The sequence below is a fragment of the Narcine bancroftii genome, chromosome 3 (assembly GCF_036971445.1).
Source record: "Narcine bancroftii isolate sNarBan1 chromosome 3, sNarBan1.hap1, whole genome shotgun sequence".
NCBI lineage: Eukaryota > Metazoa > Chordata > Chondrichthyes > Torpediniformes > Narcinidae > Narcine > Narcine bancroftii.
In genome coordinates, this window is record NC_091471.1 from 243,805,769 (window position 1) to 243,830,637 (window position 24,869).

Sequence of the window (24,869 nt, forward strand, 5' to 3'; positions counted from 1 at the left end):
CAAATAGGAGAGTGCAGGTGATCACAAGTATTTTTCCATGTCCTAATGCTTGCTTATTGAGGAGACCCCATCTCATTGACCCAAATAAAAATGTTAATTGATTTGAACTGAATTGTTTATTGTCATGTGGACCAAGATATCATGAAAAACTGTATGGTTTCCAGGCAATTCAACCGACAGGTAGTGTGGTGTAAATGGAGCAGGGGCGTTGCAGTGTAAATGGAGCAAGGGTGGTGCAGTGTAAATGGAGCAAAGATGGTGCAGTGTAAATGGAGCAAGGATGGTGCAGTGTAAATGGAGCAGAGGTGGTGCGGTGTAAATGGAGCAAGGATGGTACAGTGTAAATGGAGCAAGGATGGTGCAGTGTAAATGGAGCAGGGGCATTGCAGTGTAAATGGAGGAAGGATGGTGCAGTGTAAATGGAACAGGGGTGGTGCTGTGTAAATGGAGCAGGGGTGGTGCGATGTAAATTGACTGATGCACAGTGAATAATGAGAGGATGTGACTGAGTCACCAATCTACAGGCTTTTATTCACAATGGACCAGAACCTTGTCCTGTGCTGTGACCCAAGCTTTTTAGGGGAGGGGTCAAGGTGTCAGAGTCTTTATACAAGTTCAAGAGGGAGGAGCTGGGGGTACAGTCACAGAACGGGGAGGGGCCAGGTAACCAGGAGTACAGCAGTTCACCACATGGACAAGAGAGAGTGCAGTATAAAGACAAAATTGCAGAGCATGCTGTATTGGAGAAAGAGATCAGTTAAAAGATTGCAATCTACTTATGAGAGGACCAATCACAAATCTGATATGAGCACGAAAGGAACTGTCCTTGAATCGAGAGGAACAAATTTTGAAGCTCGTATATCTTCTGCTTGACAAGAGGCGGTAGAATAGTAGCTGTCTGAGGATGGGTCACCTGATGGGTTAGTTATTTTACTGAGGTAGATGGAGGCGATAAAGGGAAGACCAGTCTATGCGAATGCCCGAGCTGCATTCATTCTTTCCTGTAATCTCTCTTGGTCTTGAGTAGTGTTGCTGTGCTATGCCCTTGGATAGGATGCCCATGAAGGTCCCTGGAGGATGTTCTGTGTTGGTTCTTGGTACGTGGCCAGAGATTCCACTGGGGTCTGTTTTGCACAGGCTGCATTTCAGGAAGATGGTTCTGTTGTCTGAGGCAGAAACAGTGGGGACAGGTGCCCATGCGGCTGTTGTAGTTGACATCAACTCACTGTCCTTCTGTTCACAACAAGCATGAAATACGTTGACTTGTTTTGGGTAGGATGCATTGATGTAATCTGCTCTGTGCCTTGCCGCAAACAGTAGGTATCTGTGAGGATTGTCTGGAACTCTAGCTTGGTTTTGTATTGTCTCTTGGTATACCTCATGACCTTACGCAGATTGTACCTGGATGTTTGGTGTCAATCAGGATCGGTACAGACTTGAATACCTCAAATTGGCAGACGTTAGTCATGCAAGATTCTCCATAGTGAATCGCCACATTATTTTGTCAATGGCTGCAGAAAGTCTATCAAAAAGCATTGATGCCAATCTTGCAATTTTAGCAATCCTGAGCAGAATTTATTTACATTTTTCATCGAGTAAAATGTCTAATTCATTTTTTTCTCACTTCTGCTTTCTTTTCCTTTGTTCAATGCAGGCAGTGATCTTGTGGAAGCAGAAAAATCAGACATAAAAATAGTTGTCACCCCATATACAATCTTGTTCACTAAAACTTCCAAATATTTCAAGCCTGGGATGCCTTTTGACTTAATGGTACTCAGCTTTCTCTCTTATTTCTGTTGCTTCATGGTACATCTTTGCTAATTTTGGACGAGGATATTTAATCTCTTGTTCTTTGTTACCTGAGGTCTATATAACAAACCCTGACAGATCCCCTGCCAATGGAGTTCCCGTGAAGGTCGTCAATACCGAAGTCAGGTCGAAAACCAACAAGGATGGAATTGCCAAGTTGACAATAAATACACCTGGAGAGTCAAAAAGCTTTCAGATATCAGTAAGAACTTGTCCATTCAATATTAACTCCTGGAATGAAAGAACAAAAAGGGAATCTCAGGGTTGATTGTGATGTGATGTATGTTCTCTGCCAGTAAATTTGAAATCTTCACAAAGTGGAGGGCTCTTTCCAAATATTCTTGCTCTGAATTTTTATTACTCCACTCTGTTAAGCAGTACTTTGTTCAGTAGAAGTCCGAAAATCCAGACGGCTCGGGGGTTGGGCCAGTTGGGGTTTTCAGATTTTCAGGATTCTGAGGCAGTACTTTTAAAATTCAAAGTTAGGGAGGACTAAAGAGAGATGACAAGTCAATTTTGATAGTTTCTTCATTAGCAAATACAACACACTTCATTTATCCAAATGAGCAGTTTTAAAGAAAAATAAAGTCAACTCTTGACAAAAATGTAATCCTAACTTTTTTTTTGCTTGTCCTGATGATATGCATCCAAGGGTTCTGAAGGAAATGGCAGAAGTTACAGTTAATGCATTGGTGGTCATATACCAAAATTCCTTGGATTCCGGGCAGGTCCCAGCAGACTGGAAGACAGCAAATGTCATGCCACTTCTTAAGAAGGGATGTAGGCAGAAGACTGGAAATTATCGGCCAATTAGCTTGATGTCTGTAGTTGGAAAAATGCTTGAAACCGTCATTAAAGATAAAATAGTGAAACTTTTGGAATGTAAGGGTTCAATCAGGCAGACGCAGCATGGTTTTAGAAAGGGAAGATCTTGTTTGACCAACTTGTTAGGATTCTTTGAGGATATAATGGGTGCGGTGGATAGAGGGGAACAGGTTGATGTTGTATATTTGGATTTCCAGAATGCATTTGATAAGGTGCCGCACAAGAGACTTCTCAGTAAGTTACAGGAAAGTGGAGTCCGGGGAAGTATATTGACCTGGATTGAAAATTGGTTTTCTGACAGGAGGCAGAGAGTCGGGATAAATGGGAGTTTTTCAGGTTGGCAGAGAGTGGTAAGTGGGGTGCTGCAGGGGTCAGTGTTAGGCCCACAACTGTTCATCATTTACATTGATGACTTGGAGGAGGGGACAAAATGTGGTGTAGCCAAGTTTGCAGATTACACCAAATTGAGTGGAAGAGCAAATTGTAATGAGGATGTGGAGAGTCTGCAGAGGGATATAGTTAAGCTGGATGAGTGGGCAAAGGTCTGGCAGATAGAGTACAATGTTAGTAAGTGTGAGGTTATCCACTTTCGCAAGAACAATAAAAGAGCTGAATATTCTTTAAAGGGTGAAGAACTACAGCATGCTGTTGTGCAGAGGGACTTGGGAGTGCTTGTGCATGAATTGCAAAAAGTTAGGTTTCAGGTGCAGCAGGTTATTAAGAAGGCAAATGGAATGTTGGCCTTCATCGCTAGAGGAATTGACTTCAGGAGTAGGGAGGTAATGTTGCAACTGTATAAGGTACTGGTGAGACCGTATCTGGAATACTGTGTCCAGTTCTGGTCTCCATATTTGAGGAAGGATATACTGGCTTTGGAGACGGTCCAGAGGAGGTTTACTAGGTTGATCCCTGGGATGAAGGGGTTGACTTATGATGAAAGATTAAATCGTCTAGGATTTTATTCGCTCGAGTTCAGAAGAATGAACATATAGAAACATATAGGATTATGAAGGGTATGAATAGGATAGATGTAAGAAGGTTTTTTGAGCTGGCCGGGGAAACTAAAATGAGAGGACACAGTCTCAAGATTCGGCGGAGTAGATTTAGGACAGAGATGAGGAAAAATAGTTTTTCCCAGAGAGTAGTGAATGTTTGGAAATCTCTAACCAGGGAAGTGGTTGAGGCTGCCTCATTAAACATATTTAAAATTCAGTTAGATAAATTTTTACATGATAGAGGAATTAGGGGATATGGGGAGAAGGCAGGTAGGTGGAGTTAGGTCATAAATTAGATCAACCATGATTGTATTGAATGGCGGAGCAGGCTCGGTGGGCCATTTTTGGCCTACTCCTGTTCCTACTTCCTATGTTCCTTTGTGCATCTGTGGCACTTGTGTGCACACAAAAAAACCCACTAAATTTGAACAGATTGAGAATTTTAGGAAAGTCTGGATTCTCGGGTGGGTCTGGATTTCTGGCACCTGGATTTTTGGACTTTAGATGCAAATGATTTTCTTTCAAATATCCAGACAATGCCCATTTGGTAGTTGGTGTTGAATCTCTTGCAGGCAGCACATTCCAGACCATGGCAACCATAATCTTCTCAATGTGGGGGGGGGGGTGGGGGGAATTCCTCTGCACTCCTGGGGGGCCACATTTATGTAAAAGCCTGGTTTTCTTTTCACCTCTCGTATTTTTCATGATTTTTTTAAAAATTGTAGTCGACGGGAGAGGAAGACGGAAGATACCAAAACTTGTCTGCTTTACAGAGAAGGGCGCCCATAAACCTTGACCCATAAACCTTAAGGGGGCCACAGCCAGAAAATGGTTGAGAATGGCTGCTTGACAAATCTTCTGCTCACTCGTTTCTCTGGTTACTGCCACTTCTATCATTGCCCCTTCTTCATCTGTCAAACCTCACCTGATTTAGAAAAGCCTGATCTCATCTCCTGCTGATTTTCCTCTTCAGAGATAACTCTGACGATTCAGAACGATTTAAAATAAACACGGAACATTATCTCATCAAGGACATTAAATGGCTGTCTATAATGTTTCTTAAAAATGATTTGATAAAAAAAACTTCTTCGCCACAGCACATGTGAATAGTGCCATGTCGTGGTAAGGCATCACGGTGGAAAATCTCCTTATTTAAATGACTTGACAAAATGATCCCCACTGTTAATTTACTGAGCTGGTAGTAGCTCAGAACATGTTGCCAGGAAAAGATGACATCACTTGAGAGGGGATAAGCAATGATCTTGCCAGCCCTTGTGTGAGGCAAGATTGTGTAGTTTGGGGTGGTTTTCTTTCAAACAAACGAGTCCAGGAAGAAATTTATTTGTAATATATTGCTTATAAGATGGCCAGATAGTGCATAATGCCTCAGTGGAGTGCCCAGGATGCTAATGGAGCTATGGAAAGATTTTTTTTCAGTAGAAGTGTGATTGCAAGTGGAATTCAGTGGCTGAAAGCATGGTGATGAAGAATCCATCTCACGCAATAAAAAGAGTATATAGTATAGAGTATACAATATATACTGGCTACAGAGTGAGCCACAAGATTAGCTTGAAATTGTTCTTTGTTGGCTGTCATTGTTGTTAGTGGAGCAAATGGCCTCCTAATATGTCACTCATTTTTATAATTTTACAATTTAATATCCAGTTGGCAACTTCATTAATGTAGAAGAGTCGGTGTTTATTGAGTAAACCATCAAAATTATCGTTTTAATTTTTGCAAGTCTGTTGTGGAATTGAAAAATTCAGTGTTTGCCATCTTCAGCTTTTATTATGGCCTCACCTTACAACCCAAAAATAAGATATTTGGTGTATGCTCAGTTGGGATGCGAAGGGACCTGGGAGTCCTCGTGCAAGATCACCTGAATCTAAGAGCAGGGATGTGATGTGGAGGCTTCATAAGGCATGGTTAGCCCTCACGTAGAGGATTGTGAGCAGTTTTGGGGCTCCTCTTTGGAGAAAAGATGCACTGGCATTAGAGAGGGTTCAGAGGAGGTTCACAAGGATGATTCTGGGAATGAAAAATTTATCAAATAAGGAATACAGGCTCTTGGCCTGTATTCATGGAAATTAGGAGAATGAGGGAGGATCTCATTGAGACGTTTTGAATGTTGAAAGGCATGGACAGAGTAGATGCAGAAACATGAGAGAGTTGAAGACAAGGGAGCACAACTTCAGGATCCACGGAACAGAGATGCAAAGGAATTTCTGTAGCCAGAGGGTGGAAATCTGTGTAATTTGTTGCCACAAATGGTGAAGGAGGCCAGATCATTGGGTGTATTTAAGACAGAGATTGATAGGTTCTTAATTAGCCAAGGCATCAAAGGTTTTGGGGGGAAGGCCGGGCAGTGGGGCTGAGTAGGGAAGTGAATCAGTTCATGAATGGCGGTATAGGCCCGATAGGCTAAATGGCCTATTTTTGCTCCGACATCCTATCAGCTTATGGAATCTCAATGGTTTGTTCTTCAGCATCAATGCTTGAGCTTTCTGAATGGACAGCCATTCACCCTGCCACATGGAAAAGGCAGGCCAATGTCTTCAGCAACTACAACTGACAGGGTACCAAAGGCTGCAAATTCCCACTACTTTCGGATCATGCATTGCTTTTGCACTGCAGTTTATTTTTGAAGTTGGCACAAGATTAACTTTTGGCATTTAACTTTCTTTCTTGTTAATTCTGTGTGCAGGTTTCCACAGATGATCCCAATGTTGCCAGAAATCAACAGGCATCTGCAAATATGGTTGCAGAGCCCTACACTACACAAGGTGGTTCCAGAAACTACTTGCACATTGGCGTTCAAAAAGAAGGTAGTGACTTATTGGTTCATTTGAACCTACGGAATGACAATAAAAACATCCAGGAACAAATAAAATACTTCACCTACATGGTACGTTTTTTTCTAAATCTGTATTGTAATCTTATAATGACATTCATTTTGAATTTGTCAACTCTCGTGCGTTAATATAGCTAATGTAAAAATGCTGAGACCTTAATAGATGAGAATTGACATTGAGTCAATTTTGGGGGAAAAATCATTTGACAAACTAAATCTTCTGGTTGGAGCAAAGAGACCAAGAGTTTTTGGAAGAAATTCTCAAGACAATGGTTCGAAGTGCTTTAATTTAAGGACGATCAAAGCCAGAATTGGGAGAGAGAAAGTGGTCTCTGAGGATTATAGAATGTAAGGAAATTTTAATGCTTTTAATGTTTGAGATTGAAAAGCAAGGATAAAAATATTTAACCAAGGTTTTGTTGAACTGCGGGCTAGTGGACGTTCATACACATTGGTGTGATGGGTCCTGATGTGAGTTAATTAATGTGTTTTGGATAAACTCAAGATTATGAAATGCCGATCAAAACAGTTAAGATATTTCTGCCAAAATATAACAGGGCGTGGTCCATAACATCACTGAAAGGTTAGGTCTAACCACATCTAATCTAATCCAATCCAGTGTTATTAATTGGGGCTTAAATGCTGCCTGTGGTTTACTAAATGAAGTTTGTAGTTCACAAAAGTATAAAGAGTTCAATTAATTAATTATGGAATGAGATAGATATTCTAACCACGAAGGACCTAGGTCTTCAGAGTGGTAGACTCATGTCCACATGAACAATTGTGCACCACAGCATGTGCTTTTAATCTTCCTGATACTGTGCAGGTCACTGGAGTAGTAAATTTGGTGAGGGAGACAGAGTTTATTGACGGGGAATACCAGGGCAGGTGCCAAGCGAAGGTATTAGCAGGCATCGCCGCTACAAATGAGTTATTGTGCCCCCCCCCCACCTGCAGCGCTAGCGACACGATATAAGCATGCCCCTTCTCACTGAGAGTCTTTGAATGGCAGTTTGTGCCTCCCCTCCCCCCCCACGGTTACCCTAATGCCCCCCATTAGACTTGTTCTGATGCCAACCCTGGGGAAAACCAGGGTTATCTGGAGAAGATCAAGGACAGGGGATGAATAACAACAGACAATGATTTTTTTTCCAAAGATTGCTACCTGAAAAATAATTGGTCATTGTGATAGACATCTTCCAGCTGAATTCAAAAATAATTTCAGATTTGCTGTATCATGCTGGAAGTTGGAGAAACATTAAATTAACTTTTTATGAATTTAGCATGTTTAATCGCATAATGATGCTGACACATTGTGTCAATTCAACTGACCTAATTTTCATTTGTACTCAGCATCTGATGCCACTCGTGTCAGTGTCTGACAATAGCTGGCCTGCACTGATGGATTCCAGTTGCCCTGATACTACTTTTCCATGTCTTGGTGAAACCTCTCACTGTGTTGATCACTGACTGCACCAAGATCAGCAGGGAAGACGTCCAAGTGCGAATGGAGAGAATAAATTTTCAATGGCATGTTGCACGTCATGGTTTGGTGTGCTTGAAGTAGATTTTAAATATGACAGGAAAGCGCAAAAATAGGATGTCGAATAAGGGTACGTGATAGGAAAATTACAAAGTAAGTTTTGTGATCAGTAGTCCAATGTCCATAAAATATACCCCAAAGTTTTCAGGAAGCAAAATCTTCGTTGTCCAGTCTAATTGGAGGGCAAGACTGATTCAGATGACTCCTTAATATTTTACTAGTGGTGTTTTATTGATACATACCATAGGTCAAAATTAGTTCGTTTCATACTTTTTCTACGAAGGAAACATTTCATGAATTCTAAAGTTCCTTTCCTAAAATATTCCACCGAACTAGCTTTGTAACAAAGTTGGTGTTGTAGAAAGCAGTCTTTTCAATTTGTATCAATAATCTCCCACAAGCATCAATGTGATATTTACCAAGCAAAGTGCTTTGAGTTAAGGGATAAGACTGTTAATATACTGAGCAGCAGCTTTACTGTGCAAGTGACATACTAAATATGTAGTTCAAAGTTCAAAGTTATTGTCAGAGAACATGCATGGCATCACATACAACCCTGAAATTCATTTTCCTGTGGGCCAGGCAGCATTTCTACTCATTGATAGTGCAAACTATACTCAAGAAAATGATAAGTACACAAAATAGAGAAATGTAAACAAAGAAGGTCATTGTGGTGCGCTGTTAGACATAATCAGACACACACAAGGTAAAGACTGAACAACAGGCTTTAATCCACAAAGACTTCCATAGAGCCAGGCTGGCTGTGGCTGTAGCAACTCTGTGTGAGGCCTCGGGAGGCCGGCACAGGCTTGTATCCCGGAGGCTGATTGACACCTGACTGGGTGGGCCTTGATCCATTCAGGCCGACTGATTGGTAGCCAGCCAGGTGTTGTCCTGTCCCCTTAAACTCCTGCAGGTACAGAGGTTGCCCCCTGCAGTAGGCCGGTGGTGTACCACCACAGTCATGTAAACATACTAACTGTAAATACAGCAAATAAATGTACAGTAATAGATAATGAGCAAGTGAGTCTCTGAGTCTGTTGTTGAGGAGTCTGATGGTGGAGGGGTAGCAACTGTTCCTGAACCTGGTGGTGCAAGTCTTCTGGCACTGAGATCTTCCTTATGGCAGCCGCGAGAACAGAGCTTGCCCTGGGTGGTGTGGATCCTTGGTGATTGCTGCTGCTCTCCGACTGCAGTGTTCCAAGTAGGTTTTATCGATGGTGGTCAGAGTTTTGACTGTGATGTCCTGGGCTGTGTCCACTACCTTTTGCAGGACTTTCCACTCAGAAATATTGGTGCCCCCTATACCAGGTTATGATGCAGCCGGTCAGCACACTTTCCACTGCAAATCAAGGGAAGTTTACCGAGGTTCCTGATGTCATACCAAATCTCCACAAACTCCTGAGGAAGTAAAAATGCACACGTGCTTTCTTCAACATGATATTAGTATGTTGGCTGCAGTTAAAATCTTCAGAGATAATGACACCCCGGAATTTAAATTTGCTCACCATGTTCACCTCTGGTTTCCCCCAATTGATCACTGGACATATTGCTTTGGTTTGTTACTTATCTAAATTCCTGTAAATTAAAGGGACTCTTGCGTGTTCCCTGATTACACTGGCCAACAAAGATTTTGCTTCCTGAACACTTTTGGGTGCATTTTATGGATGTTGGGTTTCTAATCATGAAAATTACCTTAACATTTTCCTATCACAAACCATTTTTTAGATATAATATATTTTGTGATTTCCTGTCATATTTTAAGTCGACTAGCATATTGCCAATCTGTTTTGGTCAGTCTAGCCATGTCTTGACATGCACTTAGTTCAGGTGCTATGCAAATGATGTCTTAGGCCAGGGAATGGTTATTCAGGATAGAAGAAGACAGGCTATAAAAGCAGCTCACTTATACAGATGCTGTGCATTACATAGATTATAGATTGAATGCATGTTGATGCACATGTTCTTGCTGAAGGGCTCAAGCTCGAAACATTGGTTATGTATCTCTGCTATATAAAGTACATCATTTGCCCTGCTGAGTTTCTCCGGCATTGTGTCTTCACAATTGTTTGTTCTACATTTTTACATGAAGTTAATGTTTTGCTTTCTTTTGCCAGTTGATTAACAAAGGCAAGATAGTCAAGTTTGGGAGACAGGCAAGAGGAAAGGATCAAATCTTGGTGACCATGCAAATTCCAATCACCAGGCATTTAATTCCGTCGTTCAGAATTGTGGCTTATTATTATATTATGAAGGGAACACAGGTAGAAATTGTTGCAGACTCTATTTGGATTGATGTGGAGGACACATGCATGGGAATAGTAAGTATATTTATTTTCTCTGGAGTGGACTCTGACAGTGACGTGGGGTGGGGGGGGTGACAGTAGAGGTCGAAGGCTAAGTTTCTGCATTCAGCACCATTTGCTGAGAATAAGAGATATAATGTGAGCCCCCATTCTCGACAATTGGTCCAATATAGATCCCATCTCATCACAGCCAGGATCAGGGAATATTTTGTCTTTGCTTCACCTCATTTCTCCGTCCTCCTCTCGCTCCTCCAACTTGCGGCAGGTGAGGGAATTGCTGTCTAACTAAGACAGTGTTAGTCATATGCCAAGTTATAGCTGTTTGATCAACCGTAGTATCACATTGTTACATGTGGAGACACAACAAATACTTCCTTCAATTCACCATCTCTGTTTACTGACGTAACCCCTATTTACCTTACAATGTGGCAAGACCTGTTACGATATGATACAGTTGTGCCATCTAGGTACCTATTGCTACCTGTTTTTGGGAAAAAGGCCCGATTATAATGCATTTAGCATCAACATGATCTGAACTTCACATGCTCATTTGAAATGACTGCTTCAGATCATGTAAATTTTGCAGCCACAAAGATAAAGGTAAAGGTGAAAGCTGCCACGTCTACTGTTTCCACCAGTAACTATGTGTGTCCAGTTTGTTATCCTTTTTTCCGAGATCCTTGGGACTGGACACTGCTCGGTATTCGGATTATTCCGGATTAGGAAATTAAACTGGCGGTGATACAGATTCGCGCAAAACATAAACCCTCTTTTCTGGGAGTTGGCTCAACATTTCCCAGAGCGGTTCCAGCTGCATGGGCGATTACGGGTAATCCAGTCCGCGATTGATCCCGCGTTTAAAACAAGAAGAGACTCATCCCCACCAGGCCCTGCAGTGCCCTTGTCTGCCACCTTCTGGCCTGGTCGGGCTCTCCCCACCCGCTGGAGTTGCGCTGCTCGCAGCCTGAGCCACGTTCTCTTCTCATGCTCTCGAGAACACCTGAAAATATAATGAATATGTACATGCAGTAAAGAAAAGTTTGGTTTGTGGAATCACAGATAAAGGGATAATGACCAGCACAGTAAGAAAAACGTCTTTTGTTCTGTGTAAATTACTGTATATACTCATGTAAAAGTTGAATTTTGGAGATTATTTTTCAATGTTAAATCTATGGGGTCGACTATTACATGGATACTACTTTCGAGGGTTTGAAATTCACACTAGAATCCAAAATACCGTATCAGAGCAGAAGTCCAAAAGCACAGTGAATTGAAGGAACAATACAGAGTGAAAGGTCTCTTGTCCCCTAAGCAGATGCTGATCTCCGGTGCATCGAGGTGGATGTTTGGTGACATTGATACTATGTTGGTTGTGAATTTCAATGTCCATGCAACAATTATGTCAGCGCAACTATTTGGCCACTGTTGCATTTACACTCTCTCAACTGATTCTGCAGATTTACTCTGTGAAATTTCACCTCACCATTCTACCTAGTTCCACTGACCTGTACCCTGAGCATATCCTCCATACTCCTGCCCAAATTCTTCTTCAATGTTAAAATTAAGCTTGCAGCTGGCAGCTCGTTCCACGCTCCCTCCACTCTCTGTGTGAAGAAGGACCCCCTAAACTTTTCCCTTTCACCCTTAACCCATGTCCTCTGGTTTGTATCTCACCTATTTTTAGTGGAAAAAGCTTATCTACATTTACTCTGTCCAGACCCCTCATAATTTTTAATGCCTATATCAAATCTCTCCTCATTCTTCTATGCTCCTGCGAGTGGGGGATGAGTGGGGGGGGTGGTGGGGGGAGGTCCTAACCTGTTTAACCTTTCCCTGTAATTCAGTTCCTGAAGTCCGGGCGACATCCAACCATCGACAGCATATTTTCAGGGAATTATGTATCTGTATTCCCACTGTTCTACCGCACTTCTCAGTGCCCAACCATTAACCGTGTTTGTCCTTCCAAAATGTAAAACCTCACCCTCATCTGCATTAAATTCCATCTGCCATTTTTCAACTCATTTTTCCAACTGGTCCAGATCTCTCTGCAAGCTCTGAAAGCCATCCTCGCTGTTCACAACACCTGCAATTTTAGTGTTGATTGCAAATTTACTATTCCAATTTACCTCATTATCACCCAGATCATTGATACAGATGACAAACAACAATGGTCCCAGCACCAATCCCTGAAGCGCCCCACTAGTCACTGGCCTCTAATCAGAGATGCAATTGTTCACTACCATGCTCTGGCTTCTCCTATGCAGCCATTGTCAAATCCAGCTGATTACCTCCCCATAAATACTTAGCGTTTGAACCTTTCTGGCTAGCCTCCCATGTGGGACCTTGTCAAAGGCCTTACTAAAGTCAATGTAGACAACATCGATAGCCTTTCCTACATCAACTTTCCTGGTAATATCCTCGAAAAACTCTACAAGATTGGTTAAACACAAAGCCATATTGATTATCCCTAATTAGTCCCTGGCTATCCAATTCCTAAGAACACCTTTCAATAACTTACCTACTACTAACATTAGGGTTGCCAGTCTATAATTTCCAGGGTTACTTTTGGAACTTTTTTTAAACAATGCAACAACATGAACTACCCTCCCATCCTCCGACACCACGTCCATGGCCAAGGACATTTTAAGTATTTCTGCCAGAGCTCTGACAATTTCTACATTAGCCTTTCTCAATGTCCGAGGGAATAACTTGTCGGGTTCTGGGGATTTACCCACCCTTATTTGCTTTAGGGCAGCAAGTATCTCCTCTTTTTTAATCTACATAGTTTCCATGACCTCTCTGCTTGTTATCTGTACTTCCTTACACTGAGTAAATATTGATGCAAAAAAAATATATTTAAGATCTCTTTTGTCTCCATACATAGCTGACAGATCTGATCTTCAAGAGGACCAATTTTGTCACTGACCCAAAATGTTCCCCTACACATACTTCTGTCACCAGTCCTGAGATCCTCACTCCTCGCTACCTGAACACATCCGACAAACTCCAAATCATCTAGCCCCTTTACAGTATGGGAGTCCCATTCATTATGTGAAAAGTTTAAAATCTCCTACTATCACAACTTTTTCAGCACTCTTATCTCCCTCCAGATTTACTCTTCCAATTTTCACTGACTATTGTGTGGTCTATAATACAATCCCATGAGTGTGGTCATATCTTCCCCATTGCTCAGTTCCACCCAGATAGCCTCAGTAGCCAAGTCTCTCCTGCCTGAGCACAGCTGTGATATTTTCCACTCCTCCCCCTATCATCCCCTGCTCTATCTCAACTGAAATAGCAAGTGCAGGTACTTGCAACTGTTGATCTGTTATCTGTGTAGAACTAGGGTTGACTTTTACACAAGATATTTCAGAAATGTCCAAAAATGGGGGGTCGACTTTTACACGAGTATATAGGGTATATAATTTTTGAAGGTTGACTAATGAATGTGCGAGCTTTTTATACAAGCACGTGAAATGAAATTGGTCATTTGAAAGCCATTGAGTTTCTTTTCTGTATATAATCTGAAGATATTGTATTTAGTAATGTGAGATACAAGGGAATTGTTAATGCCACAAATGTTGCTCAGAAAACAATCAGCGTCTAAAATTAGTTAGTTGACTGATTCTTTGTGAATATTTCAAACTATATGGTGCTTTTAAACAAAGCAATTGTTTTTATGTGTTTGATAGATTGAAACTTTGTAAAATATTAAAAAATGACATCAAAAATAGCTTTCCAAGTTGTTGTCGGTGAGAACACTTTGAAGTGCAGGGTCGCAAGCCCTGTTAATTGGCCGTGCAGCATCCCGGGATAGGAAGTCATTTCTGTTGTTTCCACTGGGCCACCTTTCACCGGGACACTGAATGCTCTTCCACTGAACACAACTCATCGCCGGGGATCGGAGAGTCTACCTTCAAATGGAATGGATGGAAGTTGTCCTTTTCCCACTGGTTTAATTGGCACGTTGATGTCAGCTGAGGTCAGGGATATGAGTAGGGGTAGAGGCTGTCAATCCCAGGCGAGATTTGACCTAATTTGACGTCAGCATGCTGATTGTTTTCCTGTCCCACTGAACCCTTAATCGGTTAATTCCCCAGACAAGATGCCAGTGGAAAAGGGGCTTTAGTGGCTGTTGAATACCCGTCGACTGAATAGCAAGAAGAGGGAGGGGAAGTCCATGCAACGAATACTGTTGCCTTTTTGGCAGTAGCTGTGAACTCAGCATTTACTGCGTGTGGCCACTTTGTCCCAGTTTCAAGGGATGTAACTGTCATAACACAGCCCAATTTGAGAGCAGTCGGCAGCTATTGTTCGCTTCAGCGGTACCTGATATTTGTGACAAAATGTAAATTAACGTATTTGTTTCCAGCTGAAGGTTTCTGCCACAGATCGTAATGATGAGAATAGATTATACAAACCTGGACAAAGGTTTAAACTGAAAATAACGGGAGATTCGGGAGCAAGGGTCGGTCTTGTTGCTGTGGATAAAGCAGTTTTTGCCCTGAGTAAGAAAAATAAAATAACACAGAGTAAGGTAAGAAAATGTCCATCTTTTTCTAAACGTACAATCAGCAATTAGACCAGGCAAATATTTGAATAACTTATATGACCATTCCCAACATTTTACTTTAAAGAATACTGTTAGAAATTAATTGTCACTTTTGGATTAACATTTGGAAGGGGTTCGAGAGATTGAAGCATTGTGGGAGAAATTTCATGCAGAGATGTTGGAGCAGTGCTAGAAACTGGCTGGTTGTGTTTTGCAAAACATGCTGCTTTGAAGCTAATTTGTAGCTTTGATTGCAGTCAAGGTCGCTGACAGTGGTTCATGATGAGTTTTTCTTACAATTAGACAAAATGAAGATTATAATAAGGTCTAGATGTAGTTTCAAAGTTTTAAATTAAGTGAGGTAAGCATAATTTAAAGATAAAATGTGTTGACGTTGGCGAGGGATCAAAGGGAGATCACTAGGATGTTTCTGGAAATGAAAGGGTTATCATCATATGAGGAGCCTTTGACGGCTCTTGGCCTGTATTCATTGGGATTTAGGAGAATGAGAGGGAATCTCATTGAAACATCCTGAACGTTGAAAGGCATGGACAGAGTTGATGCAGAAAGTTTGTTTCCCATGCGGGGAGAGTCCAGAAGAAGAGGACACCACTTCAGGGTTGAGGGGCGTGTGCTTTGAACAGAAATGAATAGGAATTTCTTCAGCCAGAGGGTGGTATCTCTGTGGAATTTGTCTCAACACGCGGTTGTGGAGCCCAGACATTGGGAGATTGAGTTCTTGATTAGACAGGGCATCAAAGGTTGATGGGAGAAGGCCAAGCAGTGAGGCTGAGTGGGGAAATGAATCAGCTCATGATTAAATGGTAAGGCAAATGGGCTGAATGGCCTACTTTTGCTCCATTGTCTTATGGTTTTATAATTTCTGCAAAACCTTGTTTGTCCTGCTGTATATAACTAAGTGCTTGTAGAGGTAGATTTTGAGAGTTCTGGGGGCAGTGAAGGCTGCTACAGATTCTCCATAAGATCATGTCAATTCACTCTTAGGGTGAATCTCAAGTTTCTGTCTTTGAGTTCATTTCTTTGACCAGTATCAATGGGACACGAGAACAGAGCAAACCTGGAGATAGAACGGCACAATGGGGAATGGGCGGTGTAGGGCTGAGATATTTGGGGAGAAGAGGTTGGGGGAAGTTGGTCGAAGCAAGCCATTATGCATGATCTGGGACTGACTGGGAGATCACATGTTGAGTATTTCGACTCCGTCCGCTGCAATAGTGTGGATCTCCCAGTGGTCACCCATTTCAATTCCCCGTCCCATTGCCTTGCTAACATGTCTCATGCCCTGTTAGACTGAGACCACATGCATATTGAAGGTGTAACCCCTCATCTTCCTTCTGGGCACCTTCAAACTGGATGTAATTGGTATCAACTTCTCCAATTTCTATTAATTTTCCCCCCTCCCCTTCATCCCAACTTCCTCCATTTCTGTCTCCCTGTCCCCTTTCCACTCATTCCCTCTCTCTCTCCCCCTCTGACTCCTTCCACAGAACCAAGATCAATTCTCACCTTTTATCTTATCAGATCCAATTAACTTCTGTCTGTGGGTCTGGACTCTTCTCCTTCCCATTCTTCCCCTTTTCTCTCTCCAATCTTGAATTCGGACCCCTACCTGCTTTCTGCTTAAACCTTGAAGAAGGGTTATATACCTTTACCTCCTGTGGTTGCTGCGATACTGGCTGAGTTCCTCCAGCATTTAAATTTAAAATTTAAATTGAACAGGCCATTTTGGCCCATGAGTCAGTGCCACCCAATTTATTTTGTGTTTTTATGGAACATGACTGGTTGAATTGACAATTGGGTGAGCAGAAAAGCATGGAAGATTTAAAATTTTCAAATTCCTGCTAGTTCTTTTCCCCAAACAAAATCTAAGAAAATAATGACGTGAAATTCAGAATGGCAAAACTGCTTAAAAAAAGAAACAAGTTAATGTCTGCCTCCAGGATATGAATTCCTCTTTCCAATGTCTACAGATGAGCTTTGTATTTATAATGTCAGTCCTGAAGGATGGCGAAAGGATCAGGTCCAGGTCTTGATGCCTGGAAACTAAACAAAACACGTCCACTTAAGCAGTTCATACATTTGTCGATCGACAATGAGATAGACAACAGACTCGCCAAGGCAAATAGCGCCTTTGGAAGACTACACAAAAGAGTCTGGAAAAACAACCAACTGAAAAACCTCACAAAGATAAGCGTATACAGAGCCGTTGTCATACCCACACTCCTGTTTGGCTCCGAATCATGGGTCCTCTACCGGCACCACCTACGGCTCCTAGAACGCTTCCACCAGCGTTGTCTCCGCTCCATCCTCAACATCCATTGGAGCGCTTTCATCCCTAATGTCGAAGTACTCGAGATGGCAGAGGTCGACAGCATCGAGTCCACGCTGCTGAAGATCCAGCTGCGCTGGATGGGTCACGTCTCCAGAATGGAGGACCATCTCCTTCCCAAGATCGTGTTATATGGCGAGCTCTCCACTGGCCACCGTGACAGAGGTGCACCAAAGAAAAGGTACAAGGACTGCCTAAAGAAATCTCTTGGTGCCTGCCACATTGACCACCGCCAGTGGGCTGATAACGCCTCAAACCGTGCATCTTGGCGCCTCACAGTTCGGCGGGCAGCAACCTCCTTTGAAGAAGACCGCAGAGCCCACCTCACTGACAAAAGGCAAAGGAGGAAAAACCCAACACCCAACCCCAACCAACCAATTTTCCCCTGCAACCGCTGCAACCGTGTCTGCCTGTCCCGCATCGGACTTGTCAGCCACAAACGAGCCTGCAGCTGACGTGGACTTTTTACCCCCTCCATAAATCTTCGTCCGCGAAGCCAAGCCAAAGAACATTTGACTCTTGGAGAAACAAAATGTCAAAGTCAGAAGTCCAAGGAAATCAGGGAATGTCGTCTGGAAGATGCTGCTCTTCCCCATTCAGGAAGCCAAGAGAAGCATATGAACATCTTATTTATTAGTATACATCTTTATTTATTTATCACTCAATCTATTCATCTCTCTCTCTATCTCTCCCCCTCCCTCTCTCCCCCTCCGTCACCTCCCCTCCATCTCTCCCCTCTGTCTCTCCCCCTCCATCTCTCCCCTTCCATCTCTCCCCTTCCAACTCTCCTCTTCCATCTCTACCCCTCCATCTCTCCCCTTCTGTCTCTCCCCCTCCGTCTCTCCCCCTCCGTCTCTCCCCCTCTGTCTCTCCCCCTCCGTCTCTCCCCCTCCGTCTCTCCCTCTCCGTCTCTCCCCTCCCTCCCTCACCTCCCTCTCACCCCTCCCTCTCTCCCCCATCTCTCCCCTCCATCTCTCCCCATCTCTCTTCCCTCCATCTGTCTGTCTATCTCTCCATCTCTATCCCTCTACCTATCTTTCTATCTCTACTTTTCTCTCTATCTCTACCTATCTCTCCCCTCTTTCTCTATCTCTATCCCTCTGCCTATCTCTCTTTCTCTGCATTTCTCTCTATCTCTACCTATCTTTAGCTCTCTCCCTCTACCATCTATTTCTCTACCCTCTATCTCTATCTCTACCCCTCTCTATCTCTCTCGACCCTTCTATCTCTCTAACTCTACCCCTCTATCTCTATCCCTTTATCTTACCCCTCCATGTCTCTCTATGTCTGTCTGTCTGTCTCTCTATCTGTTTATTTATTTATTTAGCTACTTACTTATTTATTTTGTCTGTCTATTTAGATAGCTTAGATAATTAGGAGAAGGAAGGTATAATTCAGCCCTCTGCGTTTTGCTGAGCTATTTAATCGGTTCATTGATGAACTCTTTGTAGCCTTTAATGCCTTGTTGTCATGTGCCCTTTGTAACCTTATTATTGACCTGCCTACCTACCTCCCTATGCCTCCAAAATACTCAAAATTTCTCCTTCCACTGGTCTTTGAGGAAGGGTGTTCCAAAAACTCCGAACCCTCAGAGTATTAAAGTGCCACCTCGCTCTTTTTAAAAGAGATATCTTGTCTAGGTTCTTCCATCTCCTTGACTGGTGGAGCAATACTGTCTCCAAGTTGATGTTTCACTTTGTGTGACCTCTGTCCTTACAAGCAGTCTCTGCTGAAGGGTTTGTGTTACATTCTAGGTCATCAATGCAGCAGGCCCCCCTGTAACTTTGGGGGGCAGGCATCCCTCACTGTCTGCCAGAGCCATCATGCACCACAGACAGGCATCAGGCTCTTGATGCTTCTGGATGCAGGAGCAGGGAGGGCAGTGATTCCTGCCATTAAACCATCCAGCCTGAACAAATATCTTTTGTGACATGTGGTGTTTAAACTGAGGGTTCAACAGCAAAGCAGTGTGGGCGAGGTATCAATCTACATTGTCTGTCATTCTGTGTCCTGTTACGTGGTTATTTTCTGGGATTGTGCACCACTTCCATTAGATCTCTTGTTTCTCTGCCTCCCAGACTTTCCAACATCCTGCCTTCCTGAATTTGAATCTCAATAGTTCTGAAACAACCATTAATTCAGACCTTCTGAATTCCCTTTCTCTCCTCAGTAAGGTTCAGATTAAAATATATCTAATCTTGTCATCATGGCAACAACTCAAAGTTAACGTGCTTTTTTTGAACTTTGAATTAATCTGCGTGGAGCAATTAGCCTAAGTAGTTTGTTTCTCTCTGCAAGGGTCAATTTACCATCTCCCGTATACTATTCTGTGATCACCCAATTCACTAACCATGGCACTTCATTTCAAATATCACAAGTTTTGCTTGGTTGACATGCTAATATTCTGTCTTGGCTCTCTCCAACTAGGCGGCATTTCTATCAATTTCCAGTTTCCATTCAAACACTCCCCTGCCTCCCTCTTTCCTTATCCCTCCAGCTCCCCAACCTCCACTCTCCTTTCAAAGAGGTACCCCAGCCTTTTTTCTCTTCTACCCTTCCATCTATATCACCTGTTCATCTTTACTCTTCTCCCTTTCCAGTTCCCCCGCCTCTCTACCCTTCTCTCCACCACCCCCCACCCCCCCCTTTTAATTCTTGCACCTGCCTGCTTTTTACTCCTACCTTGACAAAGGGTGCAGGCTCGTAATATAGATGAGCTTTTAATTCCAATAGGTGCTTTGTGACCTGCTGAGTTTCTCGAGCACTTGCAGACTGTTGGCCGACAATCACAACTTTCCTGTTTAACTTCACTCTTTGTGTGTTTTACACAGATCTGGAGTGTGGTGGAGAAAAATGACATTGGCTGTACCCCCGGAAGTGGTGAAAGTGTCAAAGGTGTTTTCTCAGATGCAGGATTAGCTTTTGTAACAAACACCAACATCAAAACTGAAACAAGAACAGGTACTGGTTTCTAGAAGCACTCAGTTTTAAATGAACCTTTGGTAAAATGCATGATGTGTTATTGGTAATTTTCTATTCATGATGTTAGCTTGTATCTCCCAACGATCTACTGCAATGGTTCTCAAATTTTTCTTTCCACTCACATACCACTTTAAGTTATCCCTATGCCATCGGAGCTCTGTGATTGGTAAGGGATTGCTTAAGGTGGTATGTGAGTGGGAAGGGAAGGTTCAGAACCACTGCTCTAAATGCAATTGCTACTGAAATATTTTGCTTGAGAAAAATTTCAATGGCCCATTTCCTTTGGAGTTCTGAAACCAATCAATTGGATTAAAACAGTGGTTTTCAAACTTTTTCTTTTCATCCACATACCACCTTAAGCAATCCCTTACTAATCACAGAGCACCGATGGCTTGGGGATTACTTAAAGTGTAATGTGAGTGGAAAGACAAAAGTTGAGAACCACTGCTCTACTGTTTATACTCATGCAATTATTGATACCATGTAATAGACAACCGCCTTTTTTATCCCTAAAAATGTGGTCCTTTTGTATGACCGTGTAAAGGGCAACCCACCCATCTGAGCTCCCATCATCCCGAAGGCGGAACTTTGCCCTGCTGCCTGCCCTCCTGATCTCTTGATTGTGAATCCTCACCCTGGCTGCCCGCACATCCATGCATCCAACGTCCCTATCACAAACTTACCATCCGAACTCCCAACACCTTGAACAACGCTTGTATTTCCAACGTCAAATATTTGACCTGTATAAAAGTCGACCGCCCCTTTTCTGGCCCAAAAATGTGTTGCAAAAATTCGACGATTACATGATTATACATGGTATTTTTATACTTGAACTGATCCATATTCTGCCCTTCAGTAATACAATCGTAAAATGTTTTTTCCTCAGCGCATCAATAGCTTTACCCTCCCTCTATCTCTCCTAATCATTTCAATGCCTATAAATTGTCACTTACCTTGATGAAGAGCTCAGGCCTGAAACATAGGTTAAAACCGCAAGACATAGGAGCAGAAATAGGCCATTCAGCCCATCAAGTCTGCCCCACTATTTAATCATGAGCTGATCCATTATCCCATTCACCCCAGTGCCTGGCCTTCTCCCCATAACCGTTGATGCCCTGGCTAATCAAGAATCTGTCAATCTGGTTTTAAGAAATTCCTCCACAATGTCTGTTTTAACTGGACGCCTTCCACTCCTGAAGTTGTGCCCTCTTGTACTAGACTCTCTCATTATGGGAAACAACCTTTCTATGTCTCCCTGTAGATGCTGCGTGACCTGCTGCGTTTCTCCAGTAGTTTTGTGAATCAGAGCATCCGCAGATTGTCCTGTTAAACTCAAGGACGAGTCAACACATTTACCCAACACTTGGCATTTAAATGTTGCCATTGCCATTGCCATTGGCCTCTTACAAATTCTGCTTTGTCTGATGATTGGCCATTATCAGATAGAAGTCTTGACAACTGCCTAATAATGACGGCCCACAATCTTGTCATATTTGACCTTAAAATGAGCTTGAATTCCACATAGACTACATCCCCACTGATGTTCATTGTCACACTATAATATCACACAACTTCAACACTGCCTCAGCTCATCTCTGCTGAAACCTATCAGTCATGTCTTTTATGTTTTTACACAGCCACTATGTTCCAGGAAATGATTCCAAATTCAGTCTGTGTAAGAAGATCGGAACGGAATAAGGACTCATTCTTATTCTGACATATTACCTTCTCGACCCCTAGTTATTTTCACGGATCGCCTGAAGTCTAAACTTAATTGTAGGCGATCTTGAACAATGGGCTAATTTAATTAATAGGTTGTCCAGTCTCCTTAAGTATCACAAGTCGGGTATTCTGTCTAAACTCGCGGTGTGATACAGATATTTGGAGTTTTGGTCGTTCCTGTGTGAACGGCCACTCCCGGAAAGTAGGGAGATACTTCAGAATGGAACAGCCATGTATGTTCTATGTAAAAAAAAGATAAATGTTACAATTAGCCTTATGTAGAGCTCATCCTAAAAACCAAAGACTTGTTGATCCAAACCAAGGCTTTTATTAGCAAAAGACAGGAGTTCTTCACAGGCAGCCGACCAGTCCGGAATGATCCGACCGGGCTAGGGACACAACCCTTTAAGGCCCAGACAGTAGGCGTGGCTAAGCTCTCAGCCAATCGCTGTAAGCACAGTCATTACACTCTAGATACTGTAACTATATACATTGAGGATAGGTCTGTACAATCACACCTTAACTTCCCTAATTTCCTTCTATTTTAGCATATGCTCTTTGTCCTTCCTCAAATCACGCTGATCTACACTGGCTTGTGAATAAATAACACCTCGGATCTCGCCATAAATGACAGAAGTCTGTCAGTGTTTGCAACTATTTGGTGAACCTGCACACTTGCCATTTGCAACTCACAAACTCAAATCCCTCTGTATTGGAGAATGGTGTTGAACACGCTCTCATTATTTAAATCACTTGCTTGTTACTTTTCCTACCAAAACCACAATTTCTTTCTTTTGAGCTATCCTGTTACACCTGGAAACCATTTGATATCCTAATTGATGACATCAAAGTTAGATAAGCAGTATCCATCTCTCACGATCACCTATTTCCAAGCATTGTAGGCCTGTTAATTCTTCCCAGAATGTTGAAGGTACATCTTTTTATTCATCAAAATTGCATTTGGTATCTTTATAAATTGAGACCTCTATTCATTTAGGTTACACTAATCAAGTAATACATCTCTCATTTACATTGCAATGACATGTACGATTCAAATTGTCCAGGATATTTCTTGCAGTGATCTGGAGACACTGCATCATCGACTTCTCTCCAGCTAACAGGCAAGAGTTTGCCTTCTCGAGTTCCCTCATATCCCTGATGTCATTACAGACGGTCGAGGCAACTTCAGTCTGATTATTACACTCTAATTAGCTCAATCGACTATTAATTTCTCTTTTACCCTCTTGAAGAACATCTCTGCTCATGGTATGCCAAGTGTGGGGTAAATGGGTGAGACTTTACAGAGTTAAACGGGGAAGTTTGCAGATGATCTGATTGTAGTGCAATACACATCCGTGCTGGAGAAACAGCAGGTTATGCAGTATCTCAAGGGAGCAAAGGACAACCTATGCTTTAGGCATGAGCCCTTCGTCAAGGTAAGTGATAATTCATGGACATTGGAGGGGTAGGGAGGGCAAATTAATATTAATATCTCTTCTCTATTCCTCTCCTTTCCTCCATCCCTTTCCCTGTTCATTCACAGAGCCATCCCCAGTCCCCCATTTGCTGTTGTGCCTTCTCACCCTTATCCACCTATGACCTCTCCCCTGTGGGACTGTGCTCCTCTTCCCCGCCCCCACCATTTTATTGAGGCACCTGCCTTCATTGATGAAGGGCTCAATCCTGAAACATTGGTTATACATTTTGTTCTTTGTTATATTAAGTATGCTGTTTGACCTGCTGAGTTTCTCCAGCATGTGTTTTTAATATTAATAATTTGAAACATTTAGTGATCATTCAGACCAAAGGTTAGTTGCTTCAATGACCGATTGATACAATAATTGGCTTACTTTAGTCATCCTTTTTTTTTAAAAAATTTAAATTTTTCACACTATGAACCATGTTAATCAAAATACACACAAACATTTCACTCTTTAATATACAGAGTGGCGTTTTCTCCCATTTTCCTCCCCCTCCCTTCCCTCCCTCCTTCCCACCCCCCTCCAAACCCATTAGACATTCAACATATACAATACAATAAAACCATTAAACAAGGTCATCACACAATGAAAATAAACAAGAAAATTGTGTCATCTACTTTTACACACTGGATCAGGTCATTTTGTCTTCTTCTCATTCTATCATTTTAGGGGGTGGAGGTCCACAGTAAGCCCTCTATGTTCTACATACGGTTTCCATATTTGTTCAAATAATGTGACTTTATTTTTTAAATTATATGTTATTTTTTTCCAATGGAATACATTTATTCATTTCCATGTACCATTACTGTACTCTCAGGCTCTCTTCTGATTTCCAAGTTGACATTATACATTTTTTTGCTACAGCTAAGGCTATCATAATAAATCTTTTTTGCACTTCATCCAGTTTGAGGCCTAATTCTTTACTTCTTATATTACTTAGAAGAAAGATCTCTGGATTTTTTGGTATGTTGTTTTTTGTGATTTCATTTAATACCTGATTTAGATCTTCCCAAAACTTTTCCACTTTCTCACATGCCCAAATTGCATGTACTGTTGTTCCCGTTTCCTTCTTACAGCGAAAACATCTATCTGATACTGTTGGGTCCCATTTATTTAACTTTTAGCCTGTGTAACCAATTATATTGTATCATGTGTTTATTATATTTTTCATAGTTCCAGAACATAATTTTTCCCATATTTCATTTTTTATCTTTATGTTTAAATCTTTAAATGTTTAAATGAACTAAAGAGAATAATAAGGAAATTCTCATGGAAAGGGGGGAAACCGAGGATAGCGCTAGATAAATTAACAGAATGGTACAAACAAGGTGGTTTGCAGCTACCAAACTTTAAAAATTATTATAGAGCAGCACAATTAAGGTATTTATCAGATTTTTATCAAACGAGGGAAAAAACCAAATTGCACCAAGATAGAGCTAGATAAAATAGGGGA

The 24,869-nt window shown here is 42.0% G+C and overlaps 1 protein-coding gene across 1 annotated transcript in view; it reads left to right on the forward strand.

Moving 5' to 3' along the window:
* Positions 1–24,869, forward strand: part of LOC138758436 (complement C3-like) — a 120,175-nt gene that overhangs the window by 22,554 nt on the left and 72,752 nt on the right. The window contains exons 10-15 of the mRNA XM_069927346.1: positions 1,655–1,770; positions 1,865–2,011; positions 6,334–6,534; positions 10,141–10,344; positions 14,702–14,866; positions 20,063–20,192. Of these exons, the coding sequence (XP_069783447.1) occupies positions 1,655–1,770; positions 1,865–2,011; positions 6,334–6,534; positions 10,141–10,344; positions 14,702–14,866; positions 20,063–20,192 (963 nt within the window). The remainder of the gene's footprint in view (positions 1–1,654; positions 1,771–1,864; positions 2,012–6,333; positions 6,535–10,140; positions 10,345–14,701; positions 14,867–20,062; positions 20,193–24,869) is intronic.